Genomic DNA, 24,152 nt, shown 5'->3' on the forward strand with positions numbered 1-24,152 from the left:
ACGGCAAAGAAACAACTGAGCAGTGTCCGGATCGTCCTGGTCCATCAGAGAGGACAAAAAGGGCTGTCAAGAGGAGCATCGAAATGGATCCCAGATTAACGACTGCAGGAGTGGCCAAAGTTGGTGAGATAAGCCCGAAATCTGTTCAACAGATTCTCCACGGATTGGGTTATCGTTGCAGAGCAGCTAGACAGAAGCCCTTATTATGACTTGCCAACATAGTAAGACAAAAGAAGTGGGCAAGTGATATGATGACCAAGCCTCTGGACTTTTGGAAGACCGTATTGTTCTCAGAAGAATCAAGATTCGCTCAATTTTCAGACAGTGGAAGGACATGGGTCTGGAGAATGCCTCACCAAGAGTTTTGGCTCAACAGATTGCAGCCACCTGTGAAGCATGGTGATTTCAGCGTGATGGTTTGGGGAGCTGTTTGGGTTGGTGGGAGATCGAGCTTAGTGGAGTGCATTGGCAATATAAATTTTGCGAAATACGTCGAAATATTGGAGGAAGGACTCTTGCCACTTTATTCCTCAGGTTTCGTGGACAAGAACACAACGTTGTTCCAAGAAGATGGAGCACCGTGTCACACTGCTGGAAACACCCAAAAGTGGCAGGGAGAAAATGGTATCCAGAAGTTGCCCTGGCCGAGCCAATGGTTAACAAATGGTTCAGCTTTTTATAATTTTTTAAAATACCCTTCTTTTATTACCTTAAAATGTTAAAGTTCTTCCTCTTATTTTTTCTATGTAAAGTTGTTCTATGTTTCTGATAATTTTTAATACTATTATTTAATCACCAGCTTTATTATACTATTTTTACTGTATTGTTTAATTCTCATTGTTCCATCTCACATTTCATTCTGTTTTCGTGTATTGTGTCATTATAAAACGTTCCTGTGATTGTCATTAACTGACAGACTTGTTTCTGGCTTGAAAAAAGAGTGATTGCTCGAAATTTTGCCAAATAAATAAATTATTACCATAGTTTTTAAAGTTGATCTTTCTCTAACAAGTCTAATTTCTTTATTTTATCACCTTGGCATTTTTCTATTTACACACACACATCTAATATTAATCATATTTGTATAGCTTACTTTATTAGAAGTCTACATGTTAATATACTTGTTTCTATGCTTTACAGTTGTACGCTTTGCAAGCTGAATACAATGTGACGAGTAAATTTTGCTTATCAAATGTTACATCTGAATTTTCTTGTGCTACATGACTGAAAATATTGTTGTACAGTAACACGTGCAGCAATATTGTACAACTTTCATGTAATACATGTAAAACAATATTGCTCCAATTATATATTTACCACAACATGATACATGCAGGTTTTCCATTGTCATAGATATAATAGTACCAGTAAGATTATGATGTAGTGTATAACATACTATATCAATGATGGTGTTGAATTATAATATATATTCAAGGATTAGAAGGATGGAACCTATGGCACATTAGATATTCAAATCCAGTTGTTGGATATACTGAGTATCACATGTAACGAAAAAATTGTGGCTATTTATAAAGTACCATAGAGGTTATTAAACTTCAAAATGAATGTTTAAAATTTATTTAAATATAACTTAGTGTATATTCTAAAAAATAACTACTTAAAATTGGACAATTTAGGACATTAGAACTCTTGGAAAGGAGCCAAGTTTCAACCAATAAAAAAATTAACTTAACTTGTATGAAAAAAGTAATAAAAAACATCTACTATAAGACAAAGAAAAGAAGAGTAAACAATAGGAAAATTTCTTACCCTTTTCTGCTTGTAACTGTTTAAATCTCTCTAGAAAACTCCCATCATTTTTAAAAAGATCCCCAGCAGCTGGCACATGTAGTTTATCACTAATCCACAAAATAAAAAAAAGACCATAAACAACACTAATTTCAACTAAAAAGTTACCTTGCATCTTATGTTGCTATTATTATATTATTAGGGGTACAGGAGCAAAATATGTGAGTACAAGGCTCTAGATGAAATGGAAAACTATGATGGGAAATACTAAAACTTGGTTAGATTTAGATAATACTGATAATAGGAATAATTTTGAAACTCCATATTATAAGTTATTTAATAGTGATAGATTTTTTAAAATAAAGGTGGGGTGACTTTTTATATAAGGGTTGGAATGCAGTCTGTTACGACTGAAGACAAAATTATTACAGTAAACAAGAGTTTTAATCTACATGGGTTGCAATCAGGGGATTCAAGTGAAGAAAATTTTATTTAACTGACAATTGTTATCACAACTAGTATTGCATAATGAGATCAAGGTTACTATTAATAAGAATACTAATGCAAGATTATAGGAAATTAATTTGAAACACATTGAATAGGATTGTATGGTTTCAGGACTTATTGATTCAGCATGGTTTTTCTTATAATAAATGGTCAGAAAGTAAATCAGGGATGCCATTTTAGATTTACTGTTAACCACTAATAAGGATATGGTTATGAGAGTTGAAGTGGTGAAACATTTGAGGAAGAATAATCATTACATAATTAGTTTATGTTAAGATAAATTATATTTATGTTAGTTAAGATAAAGAGAAATGAAATTTTAATTACTAATTTTCTGAAAGCCAATTCTGAAGCAATAAGACAAGATTTATCATTAATGAATCGAAACAATGAATGAAAAAGTAATGTGGAACAGATTTAGGAAATTTAAACAAAAATTGCTTTTATTCAAGATAAGGATTTTCCTAAAAAGATGGAGAGGATAAAAGGGAAATTTAAACTTAATTGGCTCACTAAAGACAGAAGAGAAAATTCTTGATAAATAACACAACTCACAGAAAGGTTGGAAGACTAAGAGAACAATAGGAAGGGTAGAGATGTGATTAAAAAAGATATAAGGATATCCAGAAAAACAGTTAACTAATAATATTAAAACTACCATCTTGAACAGTTTCTAGAAACCTGTCTCTCTCATTACTTGACTCTAATGTTTGTTAATCTATATGCCTGAAATTAAAATCTTCTATAATTATAACTTCATTGACAGTCTGAATTTTTTATCTCCAAGTAGTTTCTCATCATTTTCATCTAGTGGTCTGTAACAAATCCTAACGAAGCTTATTTCCCTTATAAACATTAACAAAAAGCCAAACAGATCCAACCTTAATGCTGTTAGCTATGATATCCTCAACTTGAAGATGCTATAATTTGCATTTTACATATAGCCACTTCCCCCTCTTTTTAGTATTCTATCCCTATAAAAAAAAACAACCTATAACTCTCTATTTCAGAAATTCCTTTCATTATAAATATCTAAATTTAACCTTGTATAACTGCCAGATTAGCCTATTATCATATACTAAAGGCCCTGTTCTTATGGGGCCTCATATCATTAAGAAATTGTTTTAATGTATTTCACTACAACGGAAAAAAACAAAAGAAAAAAAAAACATTTTGTGCCCTATCCAACAGGGCCTTGGAGCACTTCTGGAGCATATACTTTTTTTAATTGCTCTAGAGTGAATGTGTTTTACCACTCCCCTCTGGAGCCCCAATATCCACTCATGGAATGACAAAAACTTACAGACAACAGTGTAAGTTAATGAACATTTTGTTTTTATCATTATCACTATGCATATAAATGTGTGACATGTCTTGTGTATGATATACCAATGTGTCAATTATGCTGAATATGATGGACTAATCTGTCAGAAAATTTTCTGTATATAGTTATTTGAAAAACTGATGCAAAAATGAAGTACAAGATATGATTCAATTGAAAAATTGTATTAAACCTACAATGTTATCATCTGTTTGACAAAAATTTATATATATATGACCTATATATAATGGCATATAATTTAACTGTTTGGCATTTAAATCTATTATTCAGTATGTTAAGAAAAATTAAAATCTTAAAAATATTTTACCAAATATAGACTAAATAGCAAATAATTAATGATAGGAACTGAACTAGCTATCTTATAATATTTTCAATAGTATTAGTTAGTATAATAATATTATGTAGTTTAAAATTTTTATTTTATAAAGTAATATATTACAAGAGTTATTTCATTTTTTAGAAAAATATCAGCCATTTTTACTTAAAATACTTTTAATGAAAATTGAATAAAGCTGCAGTAGTCATACTAAAGTTTTAAAAATGAAAATGATAGTATAGAACATATTTTCTAGCAGATAGGGGCCCTGTCTTTTAAAAATCCTACAGGACCCACAGATGTTTAATCTGGCACTGTTCTCATATCAAAATCCTCTGTTCCACCAAGTGCTCTAAAGTCATCCATTTAATTTTTTATACTTCTAGCACTATAATAATAACAGTTTTGCCTACCATCAAAACTTCCTTTGTACCTTGTTCCCACACTATACCCTTCTCTCTATCTTATTTTTTCTTCATTACTCTAGCCCTCTCCACTGGCTAATCCTAGTTTAAAGTTGTCCCTTACAGTTGAGTTAATAGCCCTTGCAAACAAGCTAGCCCCTAGTCTATTTAAGTGCAAACCATAAATTCCAAAAAGATCCTTTTCCCCAATGAACTGATCCCACAAATCTAACTAACCAACCTGCTCATTCTTAAATATTAACCTAAGCTAGCAATCAGTCTTATAATTTTATCCCCACAATTAAGTCTTAGCAGTATCCCTTATAGAATTAGTTATTATGACCCTTTTCTCTGAACACTTGTACTGATCTTCTCTTCCGTACATCATAAGCCCCTATGTACACTACAAAGACTTCATTATTAATAGCACCCCTTTCCTATATCACTTGCTGTGTCAGTTATATCCTTCACCCCTGCCCTTTAATAGTGTAGTCAAACACTTTTCTCCCTATTTACTCCACAGACCATCTTATCCACTTGGCACACTAAAGAATATCTTATAACAATAACATCTTTATGTTTTTCATTCCCATCTCTATATGTCCCTTTTGTTATCCTTCTCTCCTCAAATTCATCATCTACACAAACCAAAGGCTGAAATCTGTTCTTTACCAGTCTGCTATTTATAACTAAATCTATCAACATTAGCCCTATTATTACTGCTTCCATTCTCCCAAAGGTCATCATTAGCCCTATATCTCTTGCATGCAAAAGCTCAATTTCCATTCTAAATCTTGCTGCCACCTCCCACAGTTTAATCTTTCTGTATTACTGTGACCATACACGTGGCAACATAACAGATAGATGTGATAATTATTTAAACCACATAACTATCTGTATTATTGCTATCAGAACTCCCACTCATTAGTATTAAGTAAAATGATATGTTTATAGAAATTCTATCTGATTCATCACAAAATTAATATCAGATCGAGATGCCAAGCAATCAAGCAAGGTGCCTCTAAACATAGCCTTTAAGTTCTAGTTTTATTTTTGGTTTCCTCCAGCAACAAAATTCAAGTTCCCTTTATTTTCAGCTCAGTCAGTCAAAGGTGTGTCAAAGGTGACAAACACTATCATCATACTCGGTTTCCAAACTTTTGACATAAGCCAATCAAACCACCAAAGCACTACATGCTGATCCATAATCTTCCAACTCAGCATGCTGAATACAGGCCAGTCAACATGCTCAATCTGATCTCTCCAGCAAGAGTATATCAACAACAATTACACACATCAGTTGCTATTGAAAGTATATATATTCTATTGACAGACATAACTGAATTATTAACAGATTATAAACAGGTGTTAATAATGACTGAAAAAGGCATCACGTGTCCTTCTTTGGTACATAGGTTTTGTAATTTTGATTGGATTGTTTGCCACAGGAGGTAATTGTTAATTACATAAGGTATGTATCATAAAGCAGTATCATTTTAAATTGTCCCTATGCATTAATTTACAGATATATAATTTCATTTTAAGCATATAAGCAAATCAAATTTACATATTGCTGCCCATTTTACTCCTTATGCATATCAGGGTAAAAGTGTTGGTTTGTGCATCTGGATTAAAAAAAATTGACAAGGTGGCACATAAAAAGCTTGTTACAGTTATCTCTCTAGGTGTGGGGTATAGACTGGTTCATTGGATAAAAAAGTGGCTGGATGGAAGGAAAAACAGAGGTGTGTTATAAATGGAGTTCAGTCAAATTGGGTTAACGTCACAAGTGGGGTACCTCAGAGCTCAGTGTTAGGACCTTTGCCCTTTTCTATTTACATCAATAACATAGATGAAAAAAATGGTCAGTAGATCATTTTACATTTGCTGAGAATAAAGTTTTGGGTGTTGCAGGCTGTGAAGAAGATGCTGCTGCTTTACAAAAGTACTTGGATTATTAGACAAGTTGGATGAATAAATGGTAGATGGCTTTTAATTAGAGTTGGGCAATTAGTGATATTTGATAAATGATTAATTGATGGGCTCATTTATCAATTAATACACCATGCCACCACAACCCATGCAAGAAAAAAAAAGAAAACAGGTATGTGCTTACCATCTTAACTTTTTTAACCACCAGATTATTTTTAATATGCTATTAATTTTCCTATTTTCTTATACATTGTTTTAATTTTTTAAGTAATTTTCAAGTTACTCATGATTTCATATAACTGACTTCTTTTGAAGGTGGTCATTTGCATATTTGTGAAATACAATTTTTTGTCAAAAAAATATTCTCCCACAAGTCTTATAGAACTACCCCCTTATCAGATAAATCATTAATGTTGACTAAATACCATCATAAAATTGCTATTATTTGTTTTTCAACTATGCAGTAATCCCACACTGATTTTACATAAATCAAATAGATTGATAATTAAATAATGAAAACATGTTTTACTCTCACAATAAAGATAATAATGTACTGTATTTGCCAGTGTATAAAGCAGCTTTTTACTTATAAAACAATGCTTGATTTTACCCCTTGTCTTATACACAAGTTCAAAGAAAGAGTTCCAGTAAAAACTCTCCGGTTAATAGCATATTTAACCAAAACTATGTTGTTCCTTTTACTTTTGTGATTTTTTGATTAAGTGCATTAACATCATGCCACCTACTGCTTTACAATAACATATTTCTAATTATAACCTTTTCCTTGATTCTTCATAACTAGAAATTATTTATCTCGCATGCTAGTTACAATCAACCAAGACATTTTTGATTTGAAATGTATTGATCTCATCTTTTACACTAAAATATTACTAATATTATATCAAAAAAAGTTAGTTTCTGTAACATACACTAATTTTGTAAACATGTTTTTAAAGTATATCACTATATCTTAAGGTTTAGTATTTTTTGTAATAGAAAAGGAATTCAAATGTGATGAAAACTTTGCATTTGTTTATTAAATGTTTGTCACTTAAGTTATTCTACATTGAGCAGTCTGTAACATTTGAAGAGCATAAACCATGCTTGTGGTTGTATTGATTACCTTAGAGCACAGGTTAGAACAGTTACTAAATAACTTTCCAGAATTTCTTTACAAAAGTAACATCCTAGAATTGTTTGACAATAGAGGTCATCCTATACACTGAACCTCAAAGAAATACACTTAATTTGCTCAAAAAATCCAGGATTGTCTTACACACTGGCAAATATGATATTCTTAAAGCATGTCATTACTACAATTACAACAAACTAAGTAGCTATTTAGACAGTCTAACTTATTTATATATTCGTTTAAGTAGGATAAACATAAAAATTATATTTAACAAAGAAACGAGTAAGCACAATATTTTGCAATTGCCTACCATAATCAATAAATGGTAAATTTATCTGATTTGATAATTATTTCATTTTATTTAGTGAACAAATTAAAAAACAACTACTCATGTTTACAAACATTGCTACTCAGTAAAACCACTGCATTATCTATTAACTCTATGGCTACGGGATATATCGTAACCAACAAGATAACCACAAAATTAGTCATACTATAACTTTTGATGACGTATGCATATCTTCACAAATTTCACATACTATCAGAAACATTACAAAACTTTTGTACACAAAAAATCAAAATTTTAACTAAAGACTTGTTCGTGAATTTGTTCATGACTTTTGCACTACCAGATGCAAAGCGATTTTGATTTTATAGTTAAAGATACTTTTTCTCAGGTGAAAATTTTTAATTTCATTTGTGCAATCGCTGAAACCTCCAAAATATATATATCAAACATGTTTCTTTCAGTAAATGTATATATTTTATTTGCGTATTTCTACCGTAACAATACACTTAACTTTCCAGGCTGTAGACAAGTAATCAAGTTATAATGAAATGAAAGGTTACAAAGTGCAAAATAAAATGTGTAGTTCTGTTAGTATTGATCACAGTTTCTATTTGTAACCTTTTATCTCTTTCCTCTATTTATTTTACTTTTAACAACACACTTAGAAATCTGCTGAATAAAAAGTAATGATTTACCGCTGGGCCGTAACAAGGTATTTTTGAGAGCAAACAAGCATATGTTTCTGACACCACTTATCCCTTGCACCAAGAACATAACACAGAATTCATTTGCTTGTTTACATGACTGTATGTACAATGAGATTTGCTCAGACTAATAGATTAGCATTTTGAATGTGTTGTAAATGTTTATGGTACGACTCCAATCAGATCCCATAAACTTTGAAAATATATGGATGTTAGCTTTCAAACCTCCTGGGGTTTGTAAAATTTAGCAGTGTAAGCATACAAAGAAGTTAGTGCATGTGCTTATAAATATCCTATTTCGTATTTGTCAATCCTTACACATGAGCCAATAAATACCTAGCTTCTAGTAATATAAGAATGGTCCATTTTGTCTCAGCTAGCATTTCTATCTTTGCAACTTATTTTTTTATCAGCCAATTTTAGTTTGACTGTGTATACCTCCTACTACCTACAAGTAAACATTGTTTATAACATATATGGAATATCTGTTCAATGGTTTGGAAATATTGCTGTTGATCAAAATCTAGTGTAGCTGTTTCTGTATTTTAGCATAACATCTACTAATTATGAAGCCTATGACATATCACACAATGTATATATATCGTAATATTCATAAACATACATGGAATTATTTTTATTAGTAAACTACTGTTCTTCTGAAGTTTTTCTTTATGTGCTAAAGCATATGACACGTTATTTAGCAATTATTACCTATGAGTAAGCAAACATTATTTATAATATATACAGACTATCTTAAATAGTTTTGATATATAGCTGTTAATCAAAATCTAGTACAACTATTTTTGTATTTTAGCAATAACATCTACCCTCTCTGAAATCTATGATACACATCACAGAATATATTGCAGCATCTGTCTAAGTTCTTTTTTTTTCTTAGTAAACAACTGTTCTTGCCAAGTTTGTTTTCTGAACTAAAGTCATAAACACATTGGTGTTTAGCAACTATTACCTTCAAGTAAGTAAACATTATTTATAAAATATTTGGGCTCTGTTCAACAGTTTCAATATATAGTTTTTGATCAAAATCTAGTGCATCTGTTTCTGTTTCTTAACAAACATGTGGTGCTACTGAAACCTGTTATATACATAAGAGAATATTTATACATGTAAAGAAATGACACATGTCATAGAATACAAACAATATAAATATTTTATGATACAAAAAATGGAAGAAATGTAATGATACACAGTATATGTAACATGAATGATATGCAATAAAAAATGAATGTAACCGTCTTTTTTTCTTGTAGAAATGAAATCTGAAAAACAATGAGAGCAAGAACTGAGAAAGAAAAATGTCCTCTCTCAAAAGGAAGAAGATTTCCACCAAAGTGTTTCACTTGCATTTGATGAAGGATGCTGTCAGAGGCATTTAAAGTTCAGGAATTTGATTATACTCTTTCAATGCCTCTGACAGAAGCCAAGTAAAAAATGACCAAAAAATATTGAACCAGCTCTTCTTGATTCTGTCCTTTGGATAGATAAGGATGTAGCTGTTGAAAGATCTTCATCAGATAAAGAAGTTCCTGAATCACTCAAGCTAGGTACATTACATAACAAACCACCAACAAAGAGAGAGGTAGGAAAGGGAGGAGTAGTAGGGAAAGGGGCAGTGCCGGAGCCAAAAGTAGGACTGTTCCTTCCCAGCAGGAGATGCCTCTTTCCTGCAATGATACCTGGACCTGGGTGGAGGTCACTGAAAGGGAAAAAATTCTGCTGTCCACTTTTCACAAGGGTGAACCTGTTTCCCAATAGGTTACCTCTCCTAAAAATGTTGACTTTTTTTCACAATGAAAGTATTACACTTAATTATAACTGAATGAAACAGATAAGCTCTTGACAAACACCAGAATGGATCTACAGTTTCAAAAAATGACTGTAAAATAGATTGATGTTACTGTTGAAGATATTTTAGCTTACTTTGATCTTACTATAGCTATGGGTCTTAAGCCTTATCATTCTACTTTTGACTGCTGATCTATCTATCCTCTTTCTCATACTCCTCACTAATATCTTATCTAGGGACAGGTTTTATGCTATTCATAGATTCTTACATTTCAATAACAATAGTGATGTTCTTCTTAAAACTGCTAACTATGGTAAACTTTTCAAAGTAAGGCCTATCATAGTCCTTCTTTTGAAATCCTTTGTTTCTCACTTCCCTTCTGACAGCAAACTATCAGTAGATGAACAAATTTTGGGTATAAAATTTAGAACTGGTTTCCACCAGTATCTACCTAAGAAACCTGTCAAGTGGGGTATCAAGTTATGGGTCTTGGCAAAAGCCTTGAGTGGATACTGTTCTTAAGTTTAAAATCTACACAGACAAAGAAGGAGAAATGCCAACTATGGTCTTGCAGGCAAAGTTGGACATTGGACTATTCCACAGGATTTTTGTGGACAACTTTTAGATTGCAGGATAGAATTAAAAAACATGTACCCACATCCATAAGAACTAAAAGTGTGAAAGAAAAGAATTTACCATGTCGCTCTTGTAAAACAAAAGTTTTACCACTAAAATGTGAATCAGCATTTGGCCAGCATTTACTAGTGAACCCGACTTGTGCTGACAACTACACAGATAGCAGGTTTGAAATTAATGCAAATGGTTGATTGACCTTTCATCTCTATATTTTGGAAGCCACCTTTATTAAAATACATAAACCTGTCCTTTGCCACCAAAATGAATTCCTATACAATCTACACATCCTTCAGTTGGTCTGTGACATTTCCTGATTGGCTAAAGGACATGCCAATCGGTGATTGCCTTACCGGCCTTCTTTGATCTAACTCATTCTATAAGCTGTAATATTTCCTACAGATCACTTTCCAGACAGTTCTGCTATGGTTAGTGTCTGGCAAAAGGCTTCAGCAGATATTTCCTTTGCAACATCTCAACCAACAATTGGTCCAGTTATCAATGCTATTTTCAAGTTTCGAACAACGACTTTCAAGATCTACGTATCTACATGTGCCGATGTTTCCATTTATCAACGTTATATTTTAAGATCTGTGCAAGAACTCAGCTAACAGATGTTTTCGCGTATAAAAGCTATCTTAAAAAATATATATATATATATTTATATACATTATGTTTTCTGAAAGTTCTTACCATTCTTGATCCTTTTATTCTAGTGTTATGTGTAAACATTTGTATAAAGTTTTATGTATCACAGTTTGTATGTACAGTAGTGGTGTTACTTCTCACGATGAGTAAATATTTGCATTCATTTATACATATTAGTTTGTACAACTTTTAATTCATACAGTTTTATATGTACAGTGGTGGTGTTCCTTCTTATGATGAGTAAATATTCACATTCATTTCCAAGTTTGCACTACTTTTCATTACATCATACAGCTTGTACACACATTGTTTTTTTGTTATAAATTTATTTCACTGATTTTTGTAAAATATTTTGCCCTGCTGAAACTTCATGAATAAACTTTTCCTGAATTGCCAGGTTTATAATTTTGTATTATTTGCTTTTATTCTCCCTCAGTGTTATAACACAAGTTCAATAGACATCATTATATTATACTCATCTATAACAAAACTTACTTACTCTTACTCTTCTTAGTCTTACTAGGATATTGTAAAATACAGTGATATTTTGGTTACCATGCATTACATATATATACATATTATTACTCATTAATTCTTACAACAAGGAACATTAAATAAAAAATATATGGAAAACAGTTATCATTAGGAACATTAAATAAAAAAATATATGGAAAACAGTTATCCCTGGTACTAACAATTAAAAAAACAATTTTCACCTGTGCCTCATACTTAATAACCCTCACCGTAAGCCTTGTTGAATCTTACACATGGAAGGAGGAAAAAAATTATCTTTTTTAAATTTTATATATGCATTTTGAAGTCCCAAAAAATTATGTCACAAAAACTACTAATTTATTTAGCTTTCTAACAAAGTTATATATGGGTCTAAAAACATCAATCTGTTTAGACTGTTGTTTGATCATCATACTTCTAACTTTCCAACAGTATAACAACTTTCCCTGTGTTAATAATTTAGGAAGACTGACAGTATTACCTAGCTCAGAATGAGCACTTTCAAATGGTTTTAAATACGACCTCAATTAAATAGAGTGGCATCCAAATTCACTTTGAAGTCTAGAAGGTGGGCATGGCATCTGTCAGGAGTTAGCAAAATTTATTTCCTGTGGCAGGGAAGAATTGACCATAAACAATTTGAAAGGAGGATGTGTAAAATATAGCAACTAACCTAGTTTCTGTCTATATAAAGACATATAGTGTAAGTGAAGAAATATTTAAGTTAAAAAGTCATAAGTTAAGATTCTGTGAACTCATGCATCATGTAACAACAAAACTGAAGTTTATGAATTTTTCCTTTAGGTTTATTTTGAAATAAAGGAATTAACATTTAGATAATATAAAAACTTTGAATTATAATGCTAATTTCATTGGTATACACTGATTGTAAATTTGCTTAATTAAGTTTTGAATGTAACTCGGTAAAACCTACTTTAAATGAGCAGAAAATGGTGCCCATAAGCATAGGGTTAAAAAGTAAAAACACCATAATTTTAAACAAAGAATCAAATATTTACTCAATATATTACTCAAATATTCAACAAGATACCTTTATTAAGCTTTAAGCAATCTCCATTCATATTACGTCTTTGCTTCAAACTGTATATATATATTCCTGTGTTTAGGTAAATTATTTTAACCTATGCTGACAAAAACTATCCATTTGCTACTGTACTAAATTTTTTAGCAAAGATTACTTTGCTACCCATTTTTAAAACAAATATTTCCACAATTCACAATAAACAAAACTTTTACAGAAACTATAAAAAAAAAAAACTCTTAAACCTATATACTTACTCTATTAATATATGATAGTCTAATTCTTACACTATCCAATCATGTTTAAACTTTTTTTGTAACCATTTTCAAAGCTGTGTTTTATTAGTAAACAATTCAACCCCTCAAACCAAGGCCTGTACTAAAACTATGGAAAACACTGAAAATTCAAGAAATGGATAAGATATTTTTAATGGATGAAAGGTTCTTAGTAAAAATAACATTATTCTCTAAGATGATCAAACAATTCTAAAATAAATTAGCAAGTATTTGCATATCTATTTGCAGTTAAAATTATTCATATACTTAGAATATATAGAATTGTTTAACAAATTTATGGCAAAGCATGTGAAAAGCTAGAGAAAATCCGGTGCTACTATAGTGCGAGGTCTATCGCCATATGTCGCCTACCCAGGTCTATCAAACATGTATAAAAATGTATCAAATTAAGTGTTTATTGCTAAAATAAATGTATGGAAATGTGCGATACATTTTTATACATGTTTGATAGACCTGGGTAGGTGACATATGGCGGTAGACCTCCTGCTATAGTAGCACCGAAAATCCACTCTTCAGGTACAATAGTTTAGAAGTAAGTTATTTTGTTTATCCTAAACTGTTGTACATGAAAATGTATGATACATGAAAAGTTGTACTAAACAACCTGAAAAATAATGATTTATTGAAACTTCCGAGTTCTTGTTGATAGAAATAAACATTATTTTGTGACATTTTCAAACAATAAATTCTTATATACAGTTAATAAACTTTATCCTTCTAAAAACATCAACAATAACATATTTAAAAAACAATTAGTTTCAGCTAGTCCAGATCATGTGTACGTTAGTTGAATACTTCTTTAATTTTTAGAAATAAAATGTTTTCAATTAGGTAAAAAACTCAATACATGATATTTCACAAATAATACTGATGTTCATTAAAATAAGATATAAACATAAAAGCTTACTATATGGAGTACTGTGTTAACATTTTTCAAATACTGATTAATTCATACATGTTTCAAATTATATTAAATGTTGTTAGAGATTCATACTTTGAGAAACTTACTCAAAACAGGAACAATCCAGGATGTTGTAAGATGGGAAGGAAGAGGTGTTCAATTAGACCTGTACTAGCACCTACTGATAAGTTTTTATTACTTTCCTTGTTTTATTATTTATAACCGCATACTATTTGTAATTTTGATAATAAAATCAATCAGAAATCCTGCAAAATTATTATGAGTAGCTCAGGTTACAATCCAACAAATTCAAAGTTTGTATCTTGATTTCTAGGAATGTGATTGACATGAAAATAAACCAGTTACAGACAAACATTTCAAATTTTATAATTTAAATAGTTAAACTTACGTTTAGAGAAAAGTATAAAGTCTACACCTAAATTAATATTTTAGCATCTGTAATCAGAATTTTCACTACTTTTTAAGCTACCACTTATATGTCATAGAACTTGCATTTTTACTTATTTTAGACTTCAAAATATGAAAACATCTTTCTTATGAGTATTACAGCTTTCAAACAATGAAAAATTTATTTTGTAACATGTACAGGTTATATTAGCTGTAGGTACCTTAACTCCTGAAACCTGGCAGACATTCCCAGCATTTCGCCAAAAATCCTGATATACCCTTCAAACAGTGATAGCCTCTTTGGATGAAATCTAATCCAAACCATGTTATTACCCACCTATTATAAATAAACTGGAAATTTTATGAGATATGGTGATAATTATTAGGACATCATGAAAATAATTTCAGCAGAACACCCAAAAAATTGTAGGTTTAAAGCATTAAGCAATCCTAATTTTGATGAAAATGAATCTTTATAGTCTGGAGTACACACACAATGCTAATGTCTGGAAAAAAGCTAAGGCACAAAAATTTATCATGGCAATGTATAACTGACATTCATATTGTTGTATTCATTTAGAAATAATCAGTTACTGGCTGAGGCCATAACTAAATTGCTATAGATTCTATTAGTGTACATACATCGTATTTCATCCAAATATTACATGTAATTAATGAAATACATATATGTGTTAATTGTTATAATGCATGTTAAAATATACATTTTCAAACAGCATAAACAAAATGGTGAAATTCATTTAGCATGTCACTAGAAGAGATGAAATACAATTTTAGTATTTTATTGATGTTATGTGGAGAAAAATGCATGATATTTAATTGTATTCAAGTAGCAAATTTTTGTCTTCAAGTGAAAATACTCAATGCTGTATACCATTATTTATTACGTTACTCTGTAAAAATTATAATACCCAATTTCATTGTGCCAGGTATTTAATATTTTCTTTCTGTACATACACATACACATACATATATATATATATGTATGTTATATGTAGCTCTGCAAGTGGTTGTCTTTGTATTTCAGGCCAAACTGGCTTAGTATGCAAAACTGCTAGAGTTGAGGAATTAGGGGAATTTGGTAAGTGGTTAAATGTCATGCTCATTAATCAGTTATACTCAACTAATTGATTATTCTCACACGATTTGGATAGTTGGAATAATCAGAAATAGTAATAATCATGAAAAACAATTTTGATTGGTTGATTATTTTCATGAATAATAAATTTAATCATAATTCTGATTAACCATTTATTTCATGTGACCCAAATTGATGCTCATAGGTGATGTATAATTTAAAATAATAACCCAACTATACTGATTGTGGATCAGTAAGTCTAAGGATTGCACTGTGATATGCTTGAACCAGCACTGTGGGTGCTTCATAAGAGAGAGAGTTATCATCATAGACTGCTAGTGCTGCTCACTGGTTACCATCCCACTAGATTGTATTTCAAGATTATGGACAACTATACTACTTAGCCCCTAAAATGTTTTAGTACCAAGTGCCCATAATCTTAGTTTCTCCTTGACAAACAAACAGTGATAACACATTGCAAAAAAAGAAAGTAATGTTATGAGGTTGGTCAGCCCAAATTGGGACATGAACACACTCCAGATTTCTATTCTATTTATAATACCACCATATGGATAGAACATAGTGAGACGAAATCAATAGCTAAAACTCACCAATTTTATCAACATAAGCTTAACCAGTGGTAACCTTGCTTTTTCTTACAGATCCTGACATTTTCATATGTGCTAAGTTACCAAAACTTGCTTTTGTATGAAAAATTATTTTATTACTGATTAAATTATTACAGCTCTAATAACAAGTTCTATATCAACTTTATATATGTGTCATAATTTTCAAATAATCATAAAAATTTGGTAAATGACATACAATGTAAACATTTCCATTAAATTTCATTGCTAACTTGTTATAAATTTACATTGCAATATTTACATAACTTGGAAGTTTTGAAATTATTCTTCGTAGTTGTTTATGGTATGTTCCCAAAAGTTATTTGGGTTTAGTTTGTCAGCTTAAAAAAAAAGTAAAAAGGAAGCATCATAAAAACCTTTTACTTTGTATTCATTTCAAACTCAAATAAATTTGCAATTAGAAACTTAGTATTCAAATACTAAATCAGTGCATGCGATATCTTATATATTTGACATAAAGTCAATACATTTCAAAAACAAAAATTCAATGAACAGTGAATGTCTTAACAAAATTTTGCAAAATCAAATACAAAATATTGATTGCATTTTTAAAGCTGCAAAATTGCAGAGGGAATATGTCCAAAGCCTAAACACAGAAATGTAGAATTTATTAACTCTAACACACTTACATATAAAACCTACAAAGAGACTTTTATATTGAAAAGAAGCATCTAGTTTAAGGTATTATTATTTTTCTTAACTTCTTTTAAATATTATAATAAGTTGAGTTATTTTGAAAATATAATAATTAAATTGGATTAATTTGCTTAGTTTCTGAAATTCTATACAGTTATTCATGCTATATCAGGATTGCTCAAATGCTATATTGTTGAGTAGCATTTAGCAATCTTGATCTTCAGTTCATATTAAAACTACAATCCCTGTGCTTTGGCTGGTGCCAAAATCTTTCACGTATAATCATAACCAAAAGAAATGGTATTCCCCATTCAATTTTTGGCAATATTTGGCAATATCAAGTTTCAGATAAATTATAATGAAAACATTTTTAATCGTATATTTACTAGGGTTGTGCAATGCAACTGAATAATCAATTACCTCTAAGCAATGATTATACCAATTAGTGTAATTTAAACTAACTGAAATTAATGTTTTCATTATTAGTGTTTTCAATTGTTCTAAAAATTGTTAACTGAAATTCTGATTATATCAATTGTCACAAAAATAATAAACTAACCACAATTAGTGTCTAAATTGTTATTTTTAACTATTCTAGCAATCGATTAGCCAAAATTATGATTAAATCAACTGTCACAAAAATAAAAAACTAATCAAAATTATGGTTTTAGATTATTACCTTTTTCAATTATTCTATCTAAGCAATCAATATATTACTACTAATAAACTAAAATTTACAAATGTTTTTTCATTGTTTAGCACAAAGCAACATAATGGGCTCCTTTTGCTCAGCCCAATTTTAGCCTTTTAAATTTTTTTTTTACTTCAACCATTATTTTTTATATTATTTCAACAATAAAAACCCATCATAACTATTTAAACAGCATTTTGCAAGAAATTTGTATTAAATAAAAACTTTAAGAATAAGAACTAGTTTTGTGAGACAAAGTACACAAGTATAAAGGTTTGGATCATTCAAGATTTATTTTTAATTATTCATAGTGGGAAAAGTAATGATGAATTTTCTTTTCAGTTAAGCTCAGGGTTTTTTTTTTTTTGTTGTTGTGATGCACACTGGCACTGTCAAAATGTTGTGAGAATCAACATACATGAAGTTGTAGCTTTAGATACTAAAAGTGAATATTAAGAGGCACTAAGCATGAATTTCACATTACTATATAAACTTTTTTAAATCAGGTTCAAAGCCTGAAATCTTTATGAAGAACTTGTTTTTACTAACTAATGCTATTAATATTAATAGTAATACTGTTAGTGTTAGTAATAGTATTACAGATTTATATCGAAATACATTACAAGTTGAAGAGGGGGGGATAAAGCAATGATGAACAATACAACCACAAGCACACAAGTGACAAATAACAAAAATTAAAAAGCCTTGGAATAGTCTGAATACACACATTTTATATTCAGCAAATTCCTACATTAAATAGAAAAGTATAACTACATATAATAATATGAATCTAATACTAGTAATACTAACAAAGTTTTTGATAAACAATGATGTGAGTGTTCCACGACGTTCTTTAAATGTTATTCATCACTTCTGTGGTTGTAACTTGTTCTGGTCTTTACTGAAAGTGAAATACAAACCTTTGGTTGCTAGTGTTAAAACTAACATTAGCAACAACAGTGTTAGTGTTACTAATGTTAGTCATTGCCACTGGTGCCAATTCATGTTGTGTCGAATCTTGTCCTGAAGGTAGCGAAGTAGATTTTATATTACAGGTCTGATGAAATGTTTCAGTTTTACTTTTAGATACCTCATATGACTGTTCACTGTTTCTTGCATTCATATTTGATTTTGAGGCCGAATGCTTCTGTAGCGCTGTTGTTAATGTTAGGCCTAACTGGTCTACCTTTTTCTCTTCCAATTTCTTTTGAATTTCTTGCCTTTTCTTTTCAATCAGCTTAGCCTGTTGTGACAGTTCGTTAGCACGATCAAAGTTCTGTCGATTACTTGCCATTGGTATTAAATCATTAAAAATCCAATAAAATATTTTTAGTTTTATTGATAATCTCGCTGATAGAAATAGTACTAACAATATTAAACTCCTCTTTCTCTAGAAAAAAGGAAACACTAAATTGTACAAGTGTTACTATAATTCTAACCAGAGGGACAACAGCTTTATTAACAGTTTATCTCGCCAGGTGGACTGCGTAATCTCGCGAAAAACTATAAGGAACAATATACATTACGTGATCCATTTTTTATGTCTTAGTTGGTAAGCTCAAACATCGAAAACTGTTAAGTTTATGTTATCTATGTAAAGTTTCTTTTCTATAACGTTTATTTAATTATTCGTAATTGTTATTTTAAATTTTTAGTTTGTTTTATTTTGTTTCATGATTAACAACTTAAATTCGTTTTAATTTCAACGGTATTTATTTTGCATAATAATGTTTCTGATTTATAAGTATAGAATACTTTACAATATAGTAAATAATATTGCATTAAAAGTGTTTGGAAATTACAGTATGAGTTAGAATGTGCATGTTTTAAGAACACTCTCTATGTTCATATTTCTTTGGCGTGAAATAAGGGGTCGCTATCATATATATATAGAACATTGTATACTGAAGTAGTGAAAATTCATTTATTTGAAGTGTTGATTCTATGTGGTTTAGCCCCCAGTAGCACAGCGGTATGTCTGCGGACTTACAACGCTAGAATCTGGGTTTCGATACCCGTGGTGGGCAGAGCAGATAGCTCGTTGTGTAGCTTTGTGCTTAATTACAAACAAACAAACATCTATGTGGTTTAATTCATAGAAATTGTTTGGAGGCCACACGCTTCTGCAAAGTTATCATTTCTCAGCATCCCTCGAATAGCTCAGTGATAATTTCGAAGAGTTATAACGCTAACAATTGAGTTTCGATACCTGCCGTGGAGATTGCATAGCCAGCTAATTTGTGTAGCTTTGTGCTAAACAATAAACAAAATTCTCGTCAAATGTGAAACTGAAATTAGGTGGGATTTACACAACTGATTTTACATAACAAACAAAATATTTAGCCAATTAAGCTAACCTCTTTCGAATATCGCAATTCTCAGCTTTCACTTCATTTTAATTGTTTTTTTTTTAAATGTAATTCAATAGAACATTTGAATTAAACCATGTTACGTATTATGAATTTGAAATAGTCCGAAGCCGATATTTTAGTTAATTTACGTTATTTGCCAACAAGATTGACACACACCGTTTTCGTTTTTCACACAAATACGTTTTAATATATATATACAACAGTACAGTTTACAACAACAACAATTATTACGAGTAGTTACCACAAACAAAGTTTTATAAACAAAATTTTCACTAACTTGCAAACAACATAACATCTTATTTCTAGTTCAAAGTGTCCTTGAGATCCAGCAACTTAACTTGAAGTCGGTGTACGTACACTTGCCGAGAAGCTAGCTAGTTTTGTCAGACACTGAATTGTTGGACCATTGAAGTAAGATAATATTTTCATAAAACCACTAATGTCCAATGAGAATCCAGTATTATTTTCGGAAAGATACTAACGTCTGATGAGAATCCACTGATGTTCGAAATTTATAACTGTTCCTGGTAAAATGTCGTAAATTTTCCGGTTGATAAGGGGTAGCAAAATCACGGTTTATATACTAAATAGCACACAGTTATAGCAGGTTCCTAGCCAACTTTTTAAGCTCTCCATTTTGACGAATCGCCTTGGCTGTTTTTATAGGCACGGGAAATATTTTCTCGAAAATTCCGACAACAATACTGGGCTATATTTAATTGGTTACAGAAGTGGATATATTGTCGATTTTTACGTTCCCGAATATTCTAACCTTGGAGAATTGGCGGGAGTTTCGCAGTGCGTAACTAACACTGTAAGCTAGGTACGTTTTTAAATATAAACTCAATCCAAACAAACGATGTTTTTAAAATAAATATATATAACAAATTCGTTACATGCAATACATATCCAACACTATAAGTTACGCATATTTTAAAATACAAACTTAATCTAAACAACGTTCATAATAAAAATAAATACATAACAACAAATTCATTACAACCAATTATGTTATACATCTCAGAAGCCCTTTATTACAACTATTTTGCTTGTTTTTCAAGTGGGTTAAACAAAGACGTTTTAAGGATGTCACTACTAGAGTCCTGCTATATTTCATCTTTAATCACATATGAAGTAAAAACAGAGTTTAGAAGTGTAGTATGCAGTCATACTGCACGTTTTTTACGTACCTACTTAATGTGGGACTTTTCATAAAAATAGTTTATTTGTATTTTAAATTTCGCGCAAAGCTATTCAAGGGCTATCTGCGCTAGCTGACCTAATTTTGAAGTGATAGACTAGAGGGAAGGCAGCTAATCAATACTACCCACCACCAATGAATAGTGGGATTGATCATAACATTATAGTGCCCCAAGGCTGAAATAGCGAGCATGCCTGGAGACAGCATTGAAACGTGTGTCCCTCAGATTATGTGTCAAGTGCCCTAACCACCTGGCTATATAAAGCATTTTCAAAAGTTTAATAATTCTATGTGTATATAGTTCCACACATAACTTCCATCAATGAAGTAGCTGAGTTCCTTCGCCCTAGTTAACTATTTTCCTGGGTCATGCACCTATGATATGAAGTATGCTTTCTCGAAGGAAAGATTTCTGTAAATTTCACCATACTGTGAAACTTGACAATGATCTTTTCCATTTGTAAGTCAAGTGATACGTTGATGATATATCCTTTTTATTTTTCTATGGGCATAATCAACAGTGTTGGATATAGCACATGCATCCTGAGAAAATAGTATAATTGTTGTTTATGTATAATGTTATGTTTTGTCAATATGGAACAGTTCAAGTGGGTTAAACAAAGACGTTTTAAGGATGTCACTACTAGAGTCCTGCTATATTTCATCTTTGATTGATTCATACATGTTTCAAATTATATTAAATGTTGTTAGAGATTCATACTTTGAGAAACTTACTCAAAACAGGGACAATCCAGGATGTTGTAAGATGGGAAGGAAGAGGTGTTCAATTAGACCTGTACTAGCACCTGCTGATAAGTTTTTATTACTTTTCTTGTTTTATTATTTATAACCGCATACTATTTGTAATTTTGATAATAAAGTCAATTAGAAAGCCTGCAAAATCATTATGAGTAGCTCAGGTTACAATCCAACAAATTCAAAGTTTGTATCTTGATTTCTAGGAATGTGATTGACATGAAAATAAACCAGTTACAGACAAACATTTCAAATTTTATAATTTAAATAGTTAAACTTACGTTTAGAGAAAAGTATAAAGTCTACATCTAAATTAATATTTTAGCATCTGTAATCAGAATTTTCACTACTTTTTAAGCTACCACTTATATGTCATAGAACTTGCAATTTTACTTATTTTAGACTTCAAAATATGAAAACATCTTTCTTACGAGTATTACAACTTTCAAACAATGAAAAATTTATTTTGTAACATGTACAGGTTATATTAGCTGTAGGTACCTTAATTCCTGAAACCTGAGCAGACATTCCCAGCATTTCGCCGAAAATCCTGATATACTCATCAAACAGTGATAGCCTCTTTGGCTGAAAACTAATCCATACCATGTTATTACATGTTATCACACCTGCTAATAACACACAGTGTGTCCTGCAGGTTGTTTTGGCCGCTCGTGGGTCTTGATAAATTGGAAAATTAGTCGCTCCAGTGGTTGTACTAGTATTTCACTATGTGGAAGATTTATGAAACTCAGGTATCAAATGAAAGGCGTGATATGCTGTGGAACTATGTCAGCACAGAATGTGAAGAGCTGCTGGAAAAAACCAATATTCCTGAACAGCTGTCTGGATATGATTGCATGCACCATCCCCAGTTGTTTGCAATTGTAAGAAATCCAAAAGCCCAAACTGTTAGTGGCATGATTTGATCAGTTCAAATTATAGGATTCATCAGGGTAGTCATTCCACTTTCATAGCAACTAGGGTTTAGTTGCTAGGAAAGTGGAAAGTGTTGTTTAGGGTTTAGACGTTTCATATTTTAAGTTAGCCTCACTTGCTACAGAATACATTGCAACAACATCCACCAATTTCACAAATGAATTTATGTTTGAAATATAAAAGTAATATCATCATCGGGGCTAGTTATCTTAATACTAAGTCCATATTTCTCGGTAATTGTATGTCAGCTATATCCAATTAAAGAGTTACATAAGATTTTAAACACTCAATTACAAGTACATACATCATAGGAGACAAAAGGCAATCCCTGAAGAATTGAAAATGATATTGTCATGAAACCATTGAGTTGTATTGTACTCGCCACTTCTTGATACAGGAATTGAATACAGGAAACAAACATTTTTGGGAATCCATATCTCTTTAGGACGTGCTACAAAATCCACGATGAACATGATCGAAGATGGATTTTTGCCATAAGGAAAAAACTTATTGCTTACCAACATTCCTCATATGTCAATGACTGGGTAATCTGGTTAGATAAAGCGTTATTTAGAGATAGCACAAACTGCAAAATGTTGTCACAAGTATATGAATGAACTTCTGAACATGCATAAAGAGAATCAATGTAGTCATGACATTCGATAAGAATGTCTTGGAGGGATTTAAAATAGCACCATTAGGACAGCTGCATCTTGTTAATGTGTATCTGCTTTCCTTCAGAATGCACTCTGTCCAAAAATAATCTATTCAGGGCTTCTGAATTGAGGAAATCTATTTGTGAATGTTTAATTATTGCCTTAAATAATGTTTCATACTCCTGATCAGTTTCATACTTCAAGTGTTCAATTTATGCTTTTATAAAGCTGTCATCAGGATTTACTCAAAGCAGAACTACCAGTGTTGTCTGGTTATGACGCAGCTAACTTCTATTCTATTTCGCCTGGCTATAACCAATTGTAGGGGTAATGTTTACAGGACTATTTCAGATTTTTCCACCATTGATTAGACAGGCCTGCGATTTGAAACTTCATAAAAGTTGTTTTGGTTTTAATAATGGATTTTCCATAATTCAGTTATGCAGATTTCGAAAATAATATTAATTTTTTCTATCGCGTATAAATGTTTTACAAATCGTGAAGAAAAAACTGTTACTTATATCAAATTATTATTTCG

The 24,152-nt window shown here is 30.9% G+C and overlaps 1 protein-coding gene across 2 annotated transcripts in view; it reads right to left on the bottom strand.

Moving 5' to 3' along the window:
- LOC106468767 (SURP and G-patch domain-containing protein 1-like) overlaps positions 1–19,143 on the bottom strand; it is a 74,021-nt gene extending 54,878 nt beyond the window's left edge. For both annotated transcript variants that reach the window (XM_013929208.2, XM_022397133.1), the window contains exons 1-2: positions 18,614–19,143; positions 1,771–1,859 (exon numbers count right to left, since the gene is read on the bottom strand). In XM_013929208.2, coding sequence (XP_013784662.1) covers positions 1,771–1,859; positions 18,614–18,987 — 463 coding nt within the window. In that variant the 5' untranslated portion in view covers positions 18,988–19,143. The remainder of the gene's footprint in view (positions 1–1,770; positions 1,860–18,613) is intronic.
- Positions 19,144–24,152: the final 5,009 nt, after the last annotated feature.

The sequence above is a fragment of the Limulus polyphemus genome, unplaced genomic scaffold (assembly GCF_000517525.1).
Source record: "Limulus polyphemus unplaced genomic scaffold, Limulus_polyphemus-2.1.2 Scaffold3156, whole genome shotgun sequence".
In the NCBI taxonomy this organism is placed as follows: domain Eukaryota; kingdom Metazoa; phylum Arthropoda; class Merostomata; order Xiphosura; family Limulidae; genus Limulus; species Limulus polyphemus.